Below are 14568 nucleotides of genomic sequence, written 5' to 3' on the forward strand. Positions count from 1 at the left end.
GCGCGCATAAACTGAAATCATTGAATTCACATAAATCTGGTTTATTTTATTAATATTTATTTGCTTGTTGATATAAGGTTGTTGGTTGAGAAAAAAAGCTATTTAAAACATTCATTTAAAAAAAAGCAACATGTTACCATTTTTTTAGATAATTATCTGTTATTAATTTCAGGTAAAAATTATTACAAGTGATTCTTTAATAAATTGTAATAATATTGCGAATAAATCAGAAATATCACTTCTTAAAGAAACAATTGGAAAGTATACCCAACAAGTTGATAATAAAACCTATACAAATTCTTGAAGTTATGCAGAAACATCATTTAGATTTCGAACTATTTCTTAATGATTTTCTGTACTTAGTAAATTACGGATATCATCTTTATAACTTTAAAACAAAAAACTAACAATAGCGAAGCATTTCATTATAAATTTAAGATATTTTTACTGGAAAATCCCTGCATTTAACAGCTGAGAAACACGTACGTTTCACTACCGTATGGCAAATGTTTTGAGGTTACAAACATGGACGCCGCTTGTTCCGTGGAGCTTCATTCCCCGATAGTGGAGGAAACTGCGAACCCTCCCTCCTTCTATTCTAACCTCCTTGGTTTAAAGTCATGTGTAACTCTTCTTGAGCTGGTAACAGCGCGCTTCGCTGGCTATCCCAGCGATAAATTTTTGTTTGTTTGATTGATTGATTCCAGCATATCTGTAGGTGTTAAATAGTAATTCAGAATATAAAATAAATGGAAAGTAGTGTGGAGTAAGGCGAATAACGTCCATGGGGAGAAAAAATTTTCCATCTTGAATCCATATTGATATGTGATTCTAATTTGGCAACACTTCATGTGTTTACATCCTCCTTGGTTTACATTTGTGTGTCTGTCTAACAAACAATTTGGAAAGAGAAGTTTCGTAATATTTGTTTTCCTTTAGTATGGGTCTGCGTAGTTTGTCGACCTGTGGATATATGTGTCTATGATCTGATAGATTTGTTTAGTTATTATGACCTTGATGTAGTAGTTATTTATTCCAATATTTTAAAATAAAAGCTATGTTATACAGTTTATCAACATAGCTTCTAAATAACAAAGCTTTATTGACTTGAATTTCTGCACTCACATCCATGTTGATATTTGATTTATTTGTTTACCTTATTCAAACTATTATTGGCTTCTTTCTACGATCAAAACCTGATGACATGAGTGGTAAATTGAAAATTTACGTAAAATGTGGTCCAGAAACTACTGTGCCCGTATATTTAGAAACTGATTGGACAGTGTATAACTTAAAGCATGCAATCAGTTCAAAACTGTGTATGAAAACCGAAGAACTTCGAATAATATTTGCTGGTAAAGAATTACATGATAATGTTAAGATTCAGGTAGTTTTTGTTTTTATAGTTATCCCTTCAATAAATTTACATAATTTTGAAAATTTTTAGGCTGATCTTTGGAATATGGTAAGTGGTAGTTTGGCGACATTTTGGAGGCGATAAAGGTTACTACCTAGGACTTTGGTAATAATGTGAGAAGTACTCAGTTACGATTACGCATTATTTTGTGTGAGGGAAATGAGAGATCATGAGATATGTCATGTGACATTAATGGACGAATTACAGTTCTTTAATCGGAAAAGGGGGGGGGGAATTTGGAAAACTGTAGTACTATATTATTTTGTATTAAGCTTCATTGTGTGTTGTGTGAAATAGTACGTGCCACGTAATGAAGATTCTGAAGATTTAGGTAAGTTAGTATTTTTAATCATTTGAGGATATTATTTTTATGCATTGTTCTAAATTTAAGGAGTAAATAAATTAATATGATATTATTGGTAAATTGTTATTAGCAATGATTTAGTTTAAAGTAATTAGAATTGTAATCTAATTTTTATTAATTTAATGCATGTGCTTATTTATATTTTAAGTAGTGTTTTTTAATTTAATTATATTTTAATTTAATGATCGTGATTTTGTGAGTTATACGTTTGTAGTATTTTGGAATACGTTTCATGCAATTTCGTGAAATTTTTCTAATTTATGAGAAAAAAGCAGTGCACACGGATATAGTGAAGAGTGTGCGCAATGCCATTTTTGTGCAATTCTGGGATTTTTTTTAAGTAAAAATAAGTCGACGTGTACATGGTTTAGTGATATTTTAATTAAATGATACATAGTTATTTTGTGAATTTTATGTTTGTAGGAATTTGGTATACGTTTCAGTTGAAGTAAACGTGCATGGAAGTAATTTAAATATTTGACACTAAGTATTTGTAACCATTTGTAATGTTTGCGGTATGAATTCGTTGGTGATGTTTATAATATAATAGATAATTTAGAGGTTAAAAGTTTTTGTATATTTTATTTATTTTATTCGTGGAAATGTTCATCTTTGGAAAGGGTATATACATTTTGTGATAAGGTAATTTCATATATGTTCTTTTTACCGGATTTAAAGATTCACAAAATTTTCATGCATTTTCGTGAAATTTTTCTAATTTATGAGAAAAAAGCAGTGTGCATGGATATAGTGAAGAGTGTGAGTAATGCCATTTTTGTGCAATTCTGGAATGTTTTTTTAAGTAACAATAAGTCGACGTGTACATGGTTTTAGTGATATTTTAATTAAATGATAGTTATTTTGTGAATTTTATGTTTGTAGGAATTTGGTATACGTTTCAATTGAAGTAAACGTGCATGGAAATAATTTAAATATTTGACACTAAGTATTTATAACCATTTGTAATGTTTGCGGTATGAATTCGTTGGTTACATTTATAATATAATAGATAATTTAGAGGTAAAAGTTTTTGGATATTTTATTTATTTTATACGTGGAAATGTTCATCCTTGGAAAGGGTATATACTTTTTCGCGATCAGGTAATTTCATATATGTGCTTTTTACCGAGTTTAAAGATTCACAGAATTTTTTTGCATTTTCGTGCAAATTTTTGTAATTTATGAGAAAATAGCAGTGTAGATGGATAAAGTTAAGAGTGTGTGCAATGCCATTTTTGTGCAATTCTGGGATGTTTAAGTAAAAATAAGTCGACGTGTAAATGGTTTATGTGTATGTGCTATTCTGAAAAACGCGCAAGGAGTTTGCGATTGTGCACTTTTTCCCAATTTTGCAGTTAATATTTGTCATGATTAAGCAGTGTTGTTACATAAAATTTCTAGCATAAGTATAATTCGGCTAGTAGATTGTTGGAAAAAGTGTTCAGTAAATAAAAAAAAAGAAACATGTCTTTACTTCGTGAAGAGAAAATTGCGGCGAAAAAAAAAATAGAGGGTTGCTGTAGCAGAGTTGGTCGCCAAATTTTCGCCAAAAAATCGCCAAGTTACCATAATCCAAAGATCAACCAATTTTTACTATATTTATGTCATTTCATTGTTAGCTCTAATGAATTCTTTTTGGTTGTGACCTGCTTAAAGCCATTAAGTTTCAGTTTGACAGTAATCAGTTTGACATGAATTATTTTGTAGTTATAGTTTCTTGGTGATAAATAAAAAAAATTATTTTTCTCCATTGCAGAACCAAAGCCTATTCATTAGCTGTGTGAAAGAAAATAAGTTTACTTAGCATAAGACTATAATTTTTTTTTTTTTTTTCAGTGGAGAATATGCTTCTTATATGTCATACATCTTTTTCCAAAAAAGTTAACATGCTTGCTATCAGGGCAATAGATTACAATTTTAGTATTTTTCATTTGATAATTTTCAATAAATCAAAATTTTAAAAACCTTGAATAATTTTGTAATTATTTTTGGGAAGGTTTTTGTTGTATATGTAGGGGAGATTAAAAATTGATTTCACATTTGTATAGATGCCAGTTATGTAATATTTGTAACAGTATATTTCAATATATATTTTTGAAATGCTTGCTTTTGTTAAAAATGAAGTAAGTAATCCTTTGTGTTTATTTCACAGGATTGTGATGTTGGTGAACAGAGTGTGATTCATGCTGTTTCACAGAAAAAACAACCCGTAAATGTGACAATCGAAGCAAAATGTCCACTCAATCTAACACCATTCTGTTCAAATGACTGTGATCAAAATGAAACAGGTAATTGGATAATCAATATCAGGCAATGCCATTAAACTTTTAAGATGATGTTTTCTGTAAATTAATAGTTATATATTTTCTTCTATTATTTATACATTTAGTATCTTTAAAATAATTAAGTTCCATTCCTATAAAAATTGTTACTGTTTATAGGTTCATTTTATATTTGTGCTAAATAACCATACTTTTTTTATTATTATAATTTAATGAAAATTTATTTGGTAATATGCAATACGATGTTTGCTCTTCAAAATGTCTTTTATCTGAATGCATTTATGCAACACATTTGCATGAGTTTTATTGCTTCTGTTAATGTGTTTTTACAAAACTTTTTTTTAGGCAAGCTAGTAAATTATGAAACTTACTAAATATATCAAAATGTAATTCAATAATAGGGATGCTATTTGTAGGAATTTTGAATCAATTCCCAATTGTCAAATGTTATTGATTGACTTCTTTTTGTATTTTTTAGATAATTAGATCTTTTAGAGATTTGATTTATAAAAATTCTTTATTACAATTATTAATGTAATGGATTTAAATAAAATTGTGTTTATACATTGTTTTAAATGTTACATATTTTACACCACAGTTTACATTATTATAGTACAACTAAATAGGTGAATTAGATTAATTTATATTTTACTACTTTTTAGCTGGCTATGAATTTGGGAATGAATGACTAGGTAAAAGTATAGTTTAGGGTACCCCTTGGCGAAACTTACCGATTTTTGGCGGTACATGGATACCGATTTTGTGCAATTCTTTGACTCGTTATTTTGGCTTGCGAAGGCGATTTTTGCGACAAAAATTGCCGCTACACAAAGCCAAAATAACAAGACAAACAGTTGCCTAAACTTGGTATCCATGTACACATCGATTTATTTTCACTTAAAAAAAATCCCCGAATTGCACAAAAATGGCATTGCGCACTCTTTTAACTTTATCCATGTACACGTCGACCTATTTTCACTTAAAAAAAATCCCCGAATTGCACAAACTTGCGTTGCGCACTCTCTCTATTTACTTTGTCCATGTACACATCGTTATATTTTCACTTAAAAAGTCAAAGGAGCACCAAAGTCTACAATATAGGCAAACAAAAAATACATAATCTCAATAAAATACATTTTAAACCAAACAATAAAATAACATAAAAAAAGGAAAAACATGTTATACATTTAAGCACTACCAAAAGTAAATATTCACTTACCATGATTTTTGCGTTCGCTTCGTACACCCAGAGCCACGTAAAAATCAAAATATCAATCATACTCAAATGACTTTTTCCAAACCAGGTGCTCTTTCTGGTTAATCTTTGGATTATGGTAACTTGGCGATTTTTTGGCGAAAATTTGGCAACCAACTCTGCTACAGTATCCCTCTATATTTTTTTTCGCCGCCAGTGAAGACATGTTTCTTTTCTTTTTAATTACTCAACACTTTTTCCAACAATCTGCTAGCTGAATTACACTTATGCTAGAAATTTTATGGAACAAAACTGCTTAATCATGACAAATATTAACTGCAAAATTGGGAAAAAGTGCAGAATCGCAAACTCCTTGCCGCGTTTTTCAGAAACGCACATACACAGTAACCATGTACACGTTGACTTATTTTTACTTCAAAAAACATCCCAGAATTGCACAAAAATGGCATTGTGCACACTCTTGACTTTATCCATCTACACTGCTATTTTCTCATAAATTACAAAAATTTGCAGTAAAATTTTGTGAATCTTTAAACTCGGTAAAAAGCACATATATGAAATTACCTGATCGCAAAAAAGTATATACCCTTTCCAAGGATGAACATTTGCACGTATAAAATAAATAAAATATCCAAAAACTTTTACCTCTAAATTATCTATTATAAACGTCACCAACAAATTTATAACAAAACATTAAAAATGGTTACAAATACTTAGTGTCAAATATTTAAATTATTTCCATGCACATTTACTTCCACTGAAATGTATACCAAATTGCTACAAACATATAATTCACAAAATAACTATCATTTAATTAAAATATAATTAAACCATGTACACATCGACTTATTTTTACTTAAAAAAACATCCCAGAATTGCACAAAAATGGCATTGCGCACACTCTTCACTATATCCATGTACACAGCTTTTTTCTCATAAATTAGAAAAATTTCACGAAAATGCATGAAAATTTTGTGAATCTTTAAATTCGGTAAAAGGGACATATATGAAATTACCTGATCGCGAAAAAGTATATACCCTTTCCAAGGATAAACATTTGCACGTATAAAATAAATAAAATATCCCAAAACTTTTCCCTCTAAATTATCTATTATAAACCTCACCTGCCAATTTATAACGCAAACATTAAAAATGGTTCCAAATACATAGTGTCAAATACTTAAATTCTTTCCATGCACATATACTTCTACTCAAACGTATTCCAAAATACTACAAACACATAACTCTCAAAATCACAATCATTAAATTAAAATATAATTAAATTAAAAAACACTACTTAAAATATAAATAAGCACATACATTAAATTAATAAAAATTAGCTTACAATCCTAATTACTTTATACTAAATCATTGCTAATAACAATTTTCCAATAATACCGTATTAATTTATTTACTCCTTACATTTAGAACAATGCATAAAAATAATATCCTCAAATAATTAAAAATACTAACTTACCTAATCTTCTACAGAATCTTGAGTGCATGGCGGATCATAAAATGTCAATTTTCACCAGATTTCTTACACCATTCAAACTTATCTGTAATATCCTTCCTTTCACACAATCTCATTTCATTCCCACATGTTGGACATTCATACTTATCCGCAATTAAGCAATTCTTTTCAACCACACATAAATGCAATAAAAATTTCAGATTTACTTTATATAGGGCCATGGGATCCAAATATTAAACAACACTGTTTCACAGAACATAGAATGAAACTAACGCTATAAAGTACAGCAGATATTTTTACAAATTTACCCCCTTTTCCGATTAAAGAACAGTGATTTGTACATTAATGTCACATGACATATCTCATGATCTCTCATTCCCTCACACAAAATAATGCGTAATCAGAACTGAGTACTTCTCACATTATTCCCAAAGTCCTAGGTAGTAACCTTTATCGCCTCCAAAATGTCACCAAACTACCTGTTACCATATTCCAAAGATAAGCCCTCTTTCTGATTGAACGCTCCTCATTGTGAATATCTGAACCTTTCTTCCTACAAACCCATTCAAATCCATCTAAACGGTTTTTACGTTCGACTCGACACATATTCTTCCTACATACAGGACACTTATAATGGCTACTAAGTAAACCTTCATTTACGCACCAGTCAAATAAAGCTCTTTTCCCTTTTGCTCCAAATCGTACAGAAACTTCAAATTAATCTTACTACATTTGGCCATTCTACCGTCTAAAGAATCAAACCAACACACACCACAAAAACGCTTACGAAACATCCCACGATTCAAAATTTCCCAGAATCATGCACCCAATTACGTCACAATAGGGTTTCCATAACATTCAACTACTCAGGCTACCATGAATGAAAGAGCAACTTGGCGATAAATCAAACAATAACTTCGCCATAATACAAGGGGTACCTTAAAGTCTACTCTATCCAGTGACTATTGTTGTGGTGATGAAATCTGTTGAAAAGAACATAATATCTGCAGTAGAGTGAAAAACTGTAAATCACTTTGTTAACTCAGAAATTAAACATATGGCCAAAAAGCTTGCTGTTAGTCTGAGGGCAAGCTGAGAGTCTGTTTTTTGCATTTAGTATTTTGCTACATTAGTCTTCTTTCATGGATGTAACTAGAGGGGGCAAGGGGGGATATCTGTTCCTGGATGCAGCATTTAGGGGTGCCAAGCTGATGTTTTGAAATTTTAGAAATGTTTTCTATTCTTGGCAAGCAGCAGGGGGTGTAAAATGTTTAGTTGTCCCCAGGCCTTGAAAACACTAGCTAAGACTGTCCTCTTCAGAGTACTTTTAGCATGATACAGATTGGTTGTGTGATCTATTTTTGTTCAAAAAACATCAGAAAATTGCACAAACTAGCCGTACGCATCAATCTATTTTCACTTAAAAATCAAAGGAGCACACAGTACTACACTAGAGCCAAACAAAAAAATATAATCTCAATAAACTGCATTTTAAATCAAACAATGATATAACATAAAAAAGGAAATACATCTTATCGCATCTACACACTACGCAAAGGAAATATATACAGTCAAAAGTCGTTAATCCGGACTCGTCGGGACTTCGGCGATTCCGGATTATCGATTTTTCCGGATTATAGATCATCAGTTTAAATCTCGTAAGATGGCATGCAGAAATTCTAAAATTAAAAATATGAAACCTTAATTTATGAAATAAAGAAAAATTATAATCTAAAGGGTATCAAAGTTTACAAAAAAAAAAAAAAGCTTAATATTTATTTGTTTACTTTATTAAGCATTTCTTTCAATGTAAGTTGTTTTAAGTTGCTTCGTTTTATGTGATAATACTTTCTCTTTGATTCTATAAACAGACACAATTTTTTGTTCAGTTACAAAGTTCCGCTGTTCAAGTCCGTTAATTGTTGTGCCGAGAATACTGACTAACTTGTCAATCGAAATTTTTTCGTTTTCACTAACCTCTCTGTCACATTCTTCATGTCTTTATCCATTTTTTTGCAGCAATTCCACTTTTTGTTTGATGGACATCGAAACATATTTTTGTTTTGTACAATCCTTTGGGAGCTCCAGAATCGGAAATTCTATTTGACATAATCGAAAGTTCAAGTTTACTTTTATAAAATTGCTCTTACAGTCTGCAAAAAATAATAAGCCAGATCCAATTCGAAGATTAAGGAACAGCGCAATCATCAACATTAACTGAAATAGATAATACCGTTCATTATGCATAAAACGCGCATGCGAAAACGTATTCTGCGCTTGTGCACACTCATATGCGCAGTGGTAAAAGGTCTTACGCGCACGCATAAACGCCTATTGATGCTAAAGCAAAATATAAAATTAAACATTTAGCAGTAGTAGCAATAAAAGCTCCCTGAGAGACTATGTTGTGCAGACATTGAAGACAATAAAAGGTTTTGAACTTAACCAATTTATTAACGATATAATAAAGAATAAAAACACAGAAAATAAATTTCAACAATATCAGATTCTTAGGAAAAATATAATATAACCATCATTCATCAAATAATATTTTTACCTGGTTTCCAAAAACACTGGCATTCAATACAAATAAAATGTCCTAAACAGTAATTAAGCGGCCTCAAAATGAAGTTGGCTACACATTCAAAAAGTCCATGATCAATGGTCGATAAAACACCTGAAATTTAAATCAAAGTTCTTGAAAGCACTCAAAACCGTCTAACTCCGTTTATATTAGTTGAACACGAGGAATCGCCGCTCATGTATTTTTAATGCCACCTTCATTGAAGAATGGATGCCGCCCACATGGTAGCCTCTGGAACCAAGGAATTTATTCTGGAACAATCATCTTATGGATATGAACCAAGGCATTCATTCTGGAACAATCATCTTGTGAACAGGAACCAAGGCACTTTATTCACCGGACTGCGTGCATCCTTCTGAAGGGGCTGGAAACCGCACACCCAAGTGCCAGGAAAGCAGGAACTAGAAGGAAGGAGTGAGCCAGAGCGACGCGAGATACTTATAGCAGAAGTAGGCATGACGTCATCTCGCGGCAACCAATCAGCTATCGACACGAATCGGCTTTCCAGATGACGTAACATCACTTTCGTTTTTGCATCTCAATTAGTTTGAAATAGTCCGTTCTCAATGCAAACAGTGGCAGTAAGAAAAAGAAGTAGAAGTAACTAATATATTACTTTAAAATAAGAACTAAACTAAATAAACATTTCAAGGAGGAGAGATGATGCAGTAAAAGGTTTACAATAAGTTATATTTTCCATGTGTTAACGCGGCGCATGCGCAGAAAGTTTTTAGCTTTGAGATCCGGATTATAGATCATTCTGGATTATGGGTGTCCGAATTAACGAGTTTTGACTGTACTTACCTTATTTAGAAATTTCTGTGTCTTCTGTCTGTGACACACAAAATTCTCATCCAAAAGCCTTTCCTCAAACCATGTTCTCTTTTTAAAGAAACACTTTATATGGTGAATATTTGAACCTTTCATGTGACAAACCCATTAAAAAGCCTTCTGAACGATCTTTACGTTCGACCATACTCATTTCCTTTATATAAACAGGACTCGTATAATTCTGTTGAATTACATCCAGCAGAGTTTCCTTTCTTCTGTTCTCAACCACCTAAAAAAAACAACCCACCTTCTGCTTTCTTGTTCTATACCACCAAATACCCAATTTGCTACCGACAGCTATTTTATAATGCAAAGCACAATATGTGCAATGTACTTCCTAATTGACATACAACACAGAAATAAGCCCTTACAAATATTTTCTCATCAGTCAAGTTCACCGCAATCACGCAACCAATCACATCATAATAGGGTTTCTGTAACATTCAACTACTCAGGTTACTATAAATGAAACAACAACTTGGCGATAATCCAAGGGGCACCTAATATAGGCTAACCAAAGAAAAGGTAATTATTTCAGTGAAATCAGCTTTTTATGTCTTATATCTATGTTGAAATAATGCCAGACAGCATTATAAGCATGGAAGTTTTTATTGAAATTCAAATTAGGAGCTGAATTACAAATTCAGTATTAATTATCCTGCACATGATATTCTTTAGAAATAAATAATTATTAATTCTAGTTAGTATTTCAACAGAGCTATTAATCCCGTTGCATACTGGTAGTAAAATATCATTCATAAATTGCATGTAATTTTATTTATATACAGTCAAAAGTCGTTAATCCGGACACGTCGGGACTTTGGCGATTCCGGATTATCGATTTTTCCGGATTATAGATCATCAGTTTAAATCTCGTAAGATGGCATGCAGAAATTCTAAAATTAAAAATATGAAACCGTAATTTATGAAATAAAGAACAATTATGATCTAAAGGGTATCAAAATTTACAAAAAAAAAAAAAAAAAAAAAAAAAAAAAGCTTAATATTTATTTGTTTACTTTATTAAACATTTCTTTTAATGTAAGTCATTTAAGTTGCTTCATTTTATGTGGTAATACTTTCTCTTTAATTCTATAAACAGACATAATTTCTTGTTCAGTTACAAAATTCCGCTGTTCAAGTCCCGTAATTACTGTGTCGAGAATACTGACTAACTTGTCAATCGAAATTGTTTCGTTTTCACTAACCTCTCTGTCACCTTCTTCATGTCTTTATCCATTTTTTGTAGCAATTCTACTTTTTGTTTGATGGACATGGAAACATACTTTCGTTTTGTAGATCCTTTGGGAGCTCCAGCATCGGAAATTCTATTTGACATAATCGAAAGTTCAAGTTTACTTTTATAAAATTGCTCTTACAGTCTGCAAAAAAATAATAAGCCGGATCCAATTCGAAGATTAAGGAACAATGCAATCATCAACATTAACTGAAATAGATAATTAGTTAATTTTAGCTTAGCTTATACTGTCGTTATACATAAAACGTACATGTGAAATTGTATTCTGCGATTGGGATTATGCGCAGTCATAAAGGTCTTATGCGCACGCGTAAACGCCTATGCACATGTGTCAACGCGGCGCATGCGCAGAAAGTTTTTAGCTTTGATATCCGGATTATAGATCATTCCGAATTATGGGCGTCCGAATTAACGACTTATGTTTTTTAGGAATTTCTAGTTAACAGATGTTTATTAAAAAGCCTAGAGTTTTATTGTTCCCCTTACCCCAAGTAAGAATCAAAATCTAAGGCATTTATTATGAGTTTTTATACACATATAATAAGGGGACCGGAAAGTAATGTCGCTTTCTTACATTAAATTCAAACGAATAAATTTGTAACAAGTTTTTATTTTTAATCAATAATATAATCATCCTCGTTATCAGCAACCTTTTGCCATCTAGTATGCCGATTTCAATCCCAGACCGATAAAAATCCATTGGTTTTTGAGTAAAATATCTCGAGATGGCATTTTGGACATCATCCAAATTTTTTGTCACTAAGAAAATGTTATAGGGATCGGAATAAATGGAAATCCAAGGGTGCGATATCGGACAAATATGGTGGGTGAGGCAGTACCTCCAACCCCCAATTCATGATATTTTTCCAGTGTTCGTCTTGCAATGCAGCAGTCATGCATTGTCATGTTGCAGAATGAAGCCTTTTCCGTTGACAATTGCCAGATATTTTTCGATTAAAGATTGGTTCACTAGATCCAATTGTTCACAATAGAGGTCTACATTAACAGTTTTTCCAGGTTTCATAAATTCAAAATGAAGAATTTCGTGAATACTCCATCAATCACCCAGAAGCGCCTTTTCGGGATGTAAACCCGTTGTAACCCCTATTAAAACTGCCTTTTGAGTTTTGGATTATCATATAGGACTTATTTTTTTGTCTCCACTAATCAAACGATCAAAAAACGTTTCTGTATAATGCCGTTGAAGCAATACGTTGCATGTGATGGATAGGTTGGCTTATCTTCTTTTCGGACAGATTATGGGGGGACTCAAACACCTGCTTTGCTTATTTCCCCATTCTGCTTTAAATGTTCTTGGATGGTCGACCAAGGTTGGTTAAGAGTGTTTGACATGGATTTCCTTCCCCTTCTGCCCTTAGCTTGTTGTTGTCAACAAGCGGCAGAAACGACATTACTTTCAGGTCCCCCTATTATATTTATAATAAATAAAATGTAAACAAAAGGTGTCTGGAATATCTTTTATATATAGTTAAATTCGATTACCAAGAGTACCAGCAAACTGAAGAAGCAAACTTACTATGAACTGAAACTATTACTTACTGTGTCTGAGATGCATTAAAATTATTGTGCCTTTTTATTATTACCCTTGTGATATTATTTGGATTATTTTTTGTTCAAATAGAATTGAATCATGTTTATGTAAAATAATATAAAGATAATGTACCATATTTTCTCATATATTCACCCCCCCCTTTTTTTACAAATTTTATTGTACTAAAATCGAGAGGGAAAAATCATACGAAGAAAGTAACAAGTTAAATGTATTCATGGATAAACTGCTGAAAGTTATCACAATATTTATTATTTAAAAGAAAGTGACGTTCCCTTAAAATCAAAGTAATATTCCAATAAGATTACATAATAATATTAGCATGAACAGTATCTAATTAAATATCCTCATATTTGCTTTCTGTATTTTGAAATCAAACCTTTCTTATTATTATCCATTGCTATTACCTAGGCTTCAGATCATTTACTGTTGCTTAATTGCTCTCTATAGTATCTGCTATAACTTTTAAGTCACAGCCATCATCATCATTACCACTGTCTTTTTCATTGTTCTGTCTTCCCCATGTTGAATTAACCTCTAGAACCATTATTAGTATTTGATATCTCTGTTTTTTTGAAGCATTTCAGTATTATTGCTTCATCAGTACTCATGCATCCAAAATTCATAAGCAAATCCATTAATAAGATGAAAACAATTACTGCATGAATGAATCTATTTTAAAATTTAGGGAAGTTCTCAATTCTTTTAGTTCTGATTTCTTTGAGGAAGGGGAAAGTTATGTGAATACTTAAAAAAATTTCAGAGCCTTGTCCTTGGGGGGGGGAAGGGAAATATGTGAGTAAATATTGCATTTATAATTTAATTTTTTTAGCCTTTTGAGAGATGCAGGTTTTTGGATCCATCGTGACCTGTATTTAAACAGCCTGTATTAACTAAATTTGTATATTTATTTATTTTAGTCTGTATTTTCATAAATGTACATTTATTAAAATGACATTATATGTTGGTAAAGAAAGTAAGAAAGCAAAATATCTTAAATTATAAGCTAATATATACTAAATGACAAAAAATCTCGTGTTCGGATAAAGCCTGTCATGGTGCTGAGAGGGTTAATCTTAAATAAATCATTATAATTTGTTTTATCAATATATCATATTATTTTTAGGTGAAAAGACATATTCCAAAAAAAGTCATTTCTTTGTTTTCTGTAATGGCCCTTGTAAGGATTTATGTCCTGGAAAACTGAGAGTTCGATGTAGAACATGCAAAGAAGGTACTCTAACTGTCGATCAAGTTAGTTTCTTTTTATACATTTTTCTGATATTTAGTACTTTTTGCAATGTACTTGTGCAAAACACCACATTTGTCAGTGTTAAGTTATAAGCATTAATAATTTATCATAAATAATAATAAAATGCTCTTTAATGCTTTGCTTCTGAAACTTCTTGCATGCATTTTTAAAATGTGATGTTTGTTAATTACAATTAAACATTACCATTACAATTAAAATATCAGTATCTGACATTAGATTTTGTTTATGAAAATACCATATTGATTTCACAGAATTAATTTAGTATGACAGTTTTTAATAAGTATGCTATAAAGAAGTTA

The 14568-nt window shown here is 31.2% G+C and overlaps 1 protein-coding gene across 1 annotated transcript in view; it reads left to right on the top strand.

Annotated features, from left to right (window-relative positions):
- Window positions 1-858: 858 nt before the first annotated feature.
- Window positions 859-14568, top strand: part of park (E3 ubiquitin-protein ligase parkin) — a 71150-nt gene continuing 57440 nt past the window's right edge. The window contains exons 1-3 of the mRNA XM_085823546.1: window positions 859-1387; window positions 3934-4069; window positions 14123-14250. Coding sequence (XP_085679672.1) covers window positions 1130-1387; window positions 3934-4069; window positions 14123-14250 — 522 coding nt within the window. The 5' untranslated portion in view covers window positions 859-1129. The remainder of the gene's footprint in view (window positions 1388-3933; window positions 4070-14122; window positions 14251-14568) is intronic.

The sequence above is a fragment of the Stegodyphus dumicola genome, chromosome 9, assembly GCF_044657685.1.
Source record: "Stegodyphus dumicola isolate Sdum_Otavi_A_Nest chromosome 9, ASM4465768v1".
NCBI classification, from domain to species: domain Eukaryota; kingdom Metazoa; phylum Arthropoda; class Arachnida; order Araneae; family Eresidae; genus Stegodyphus; species Stegodyphus dumicola.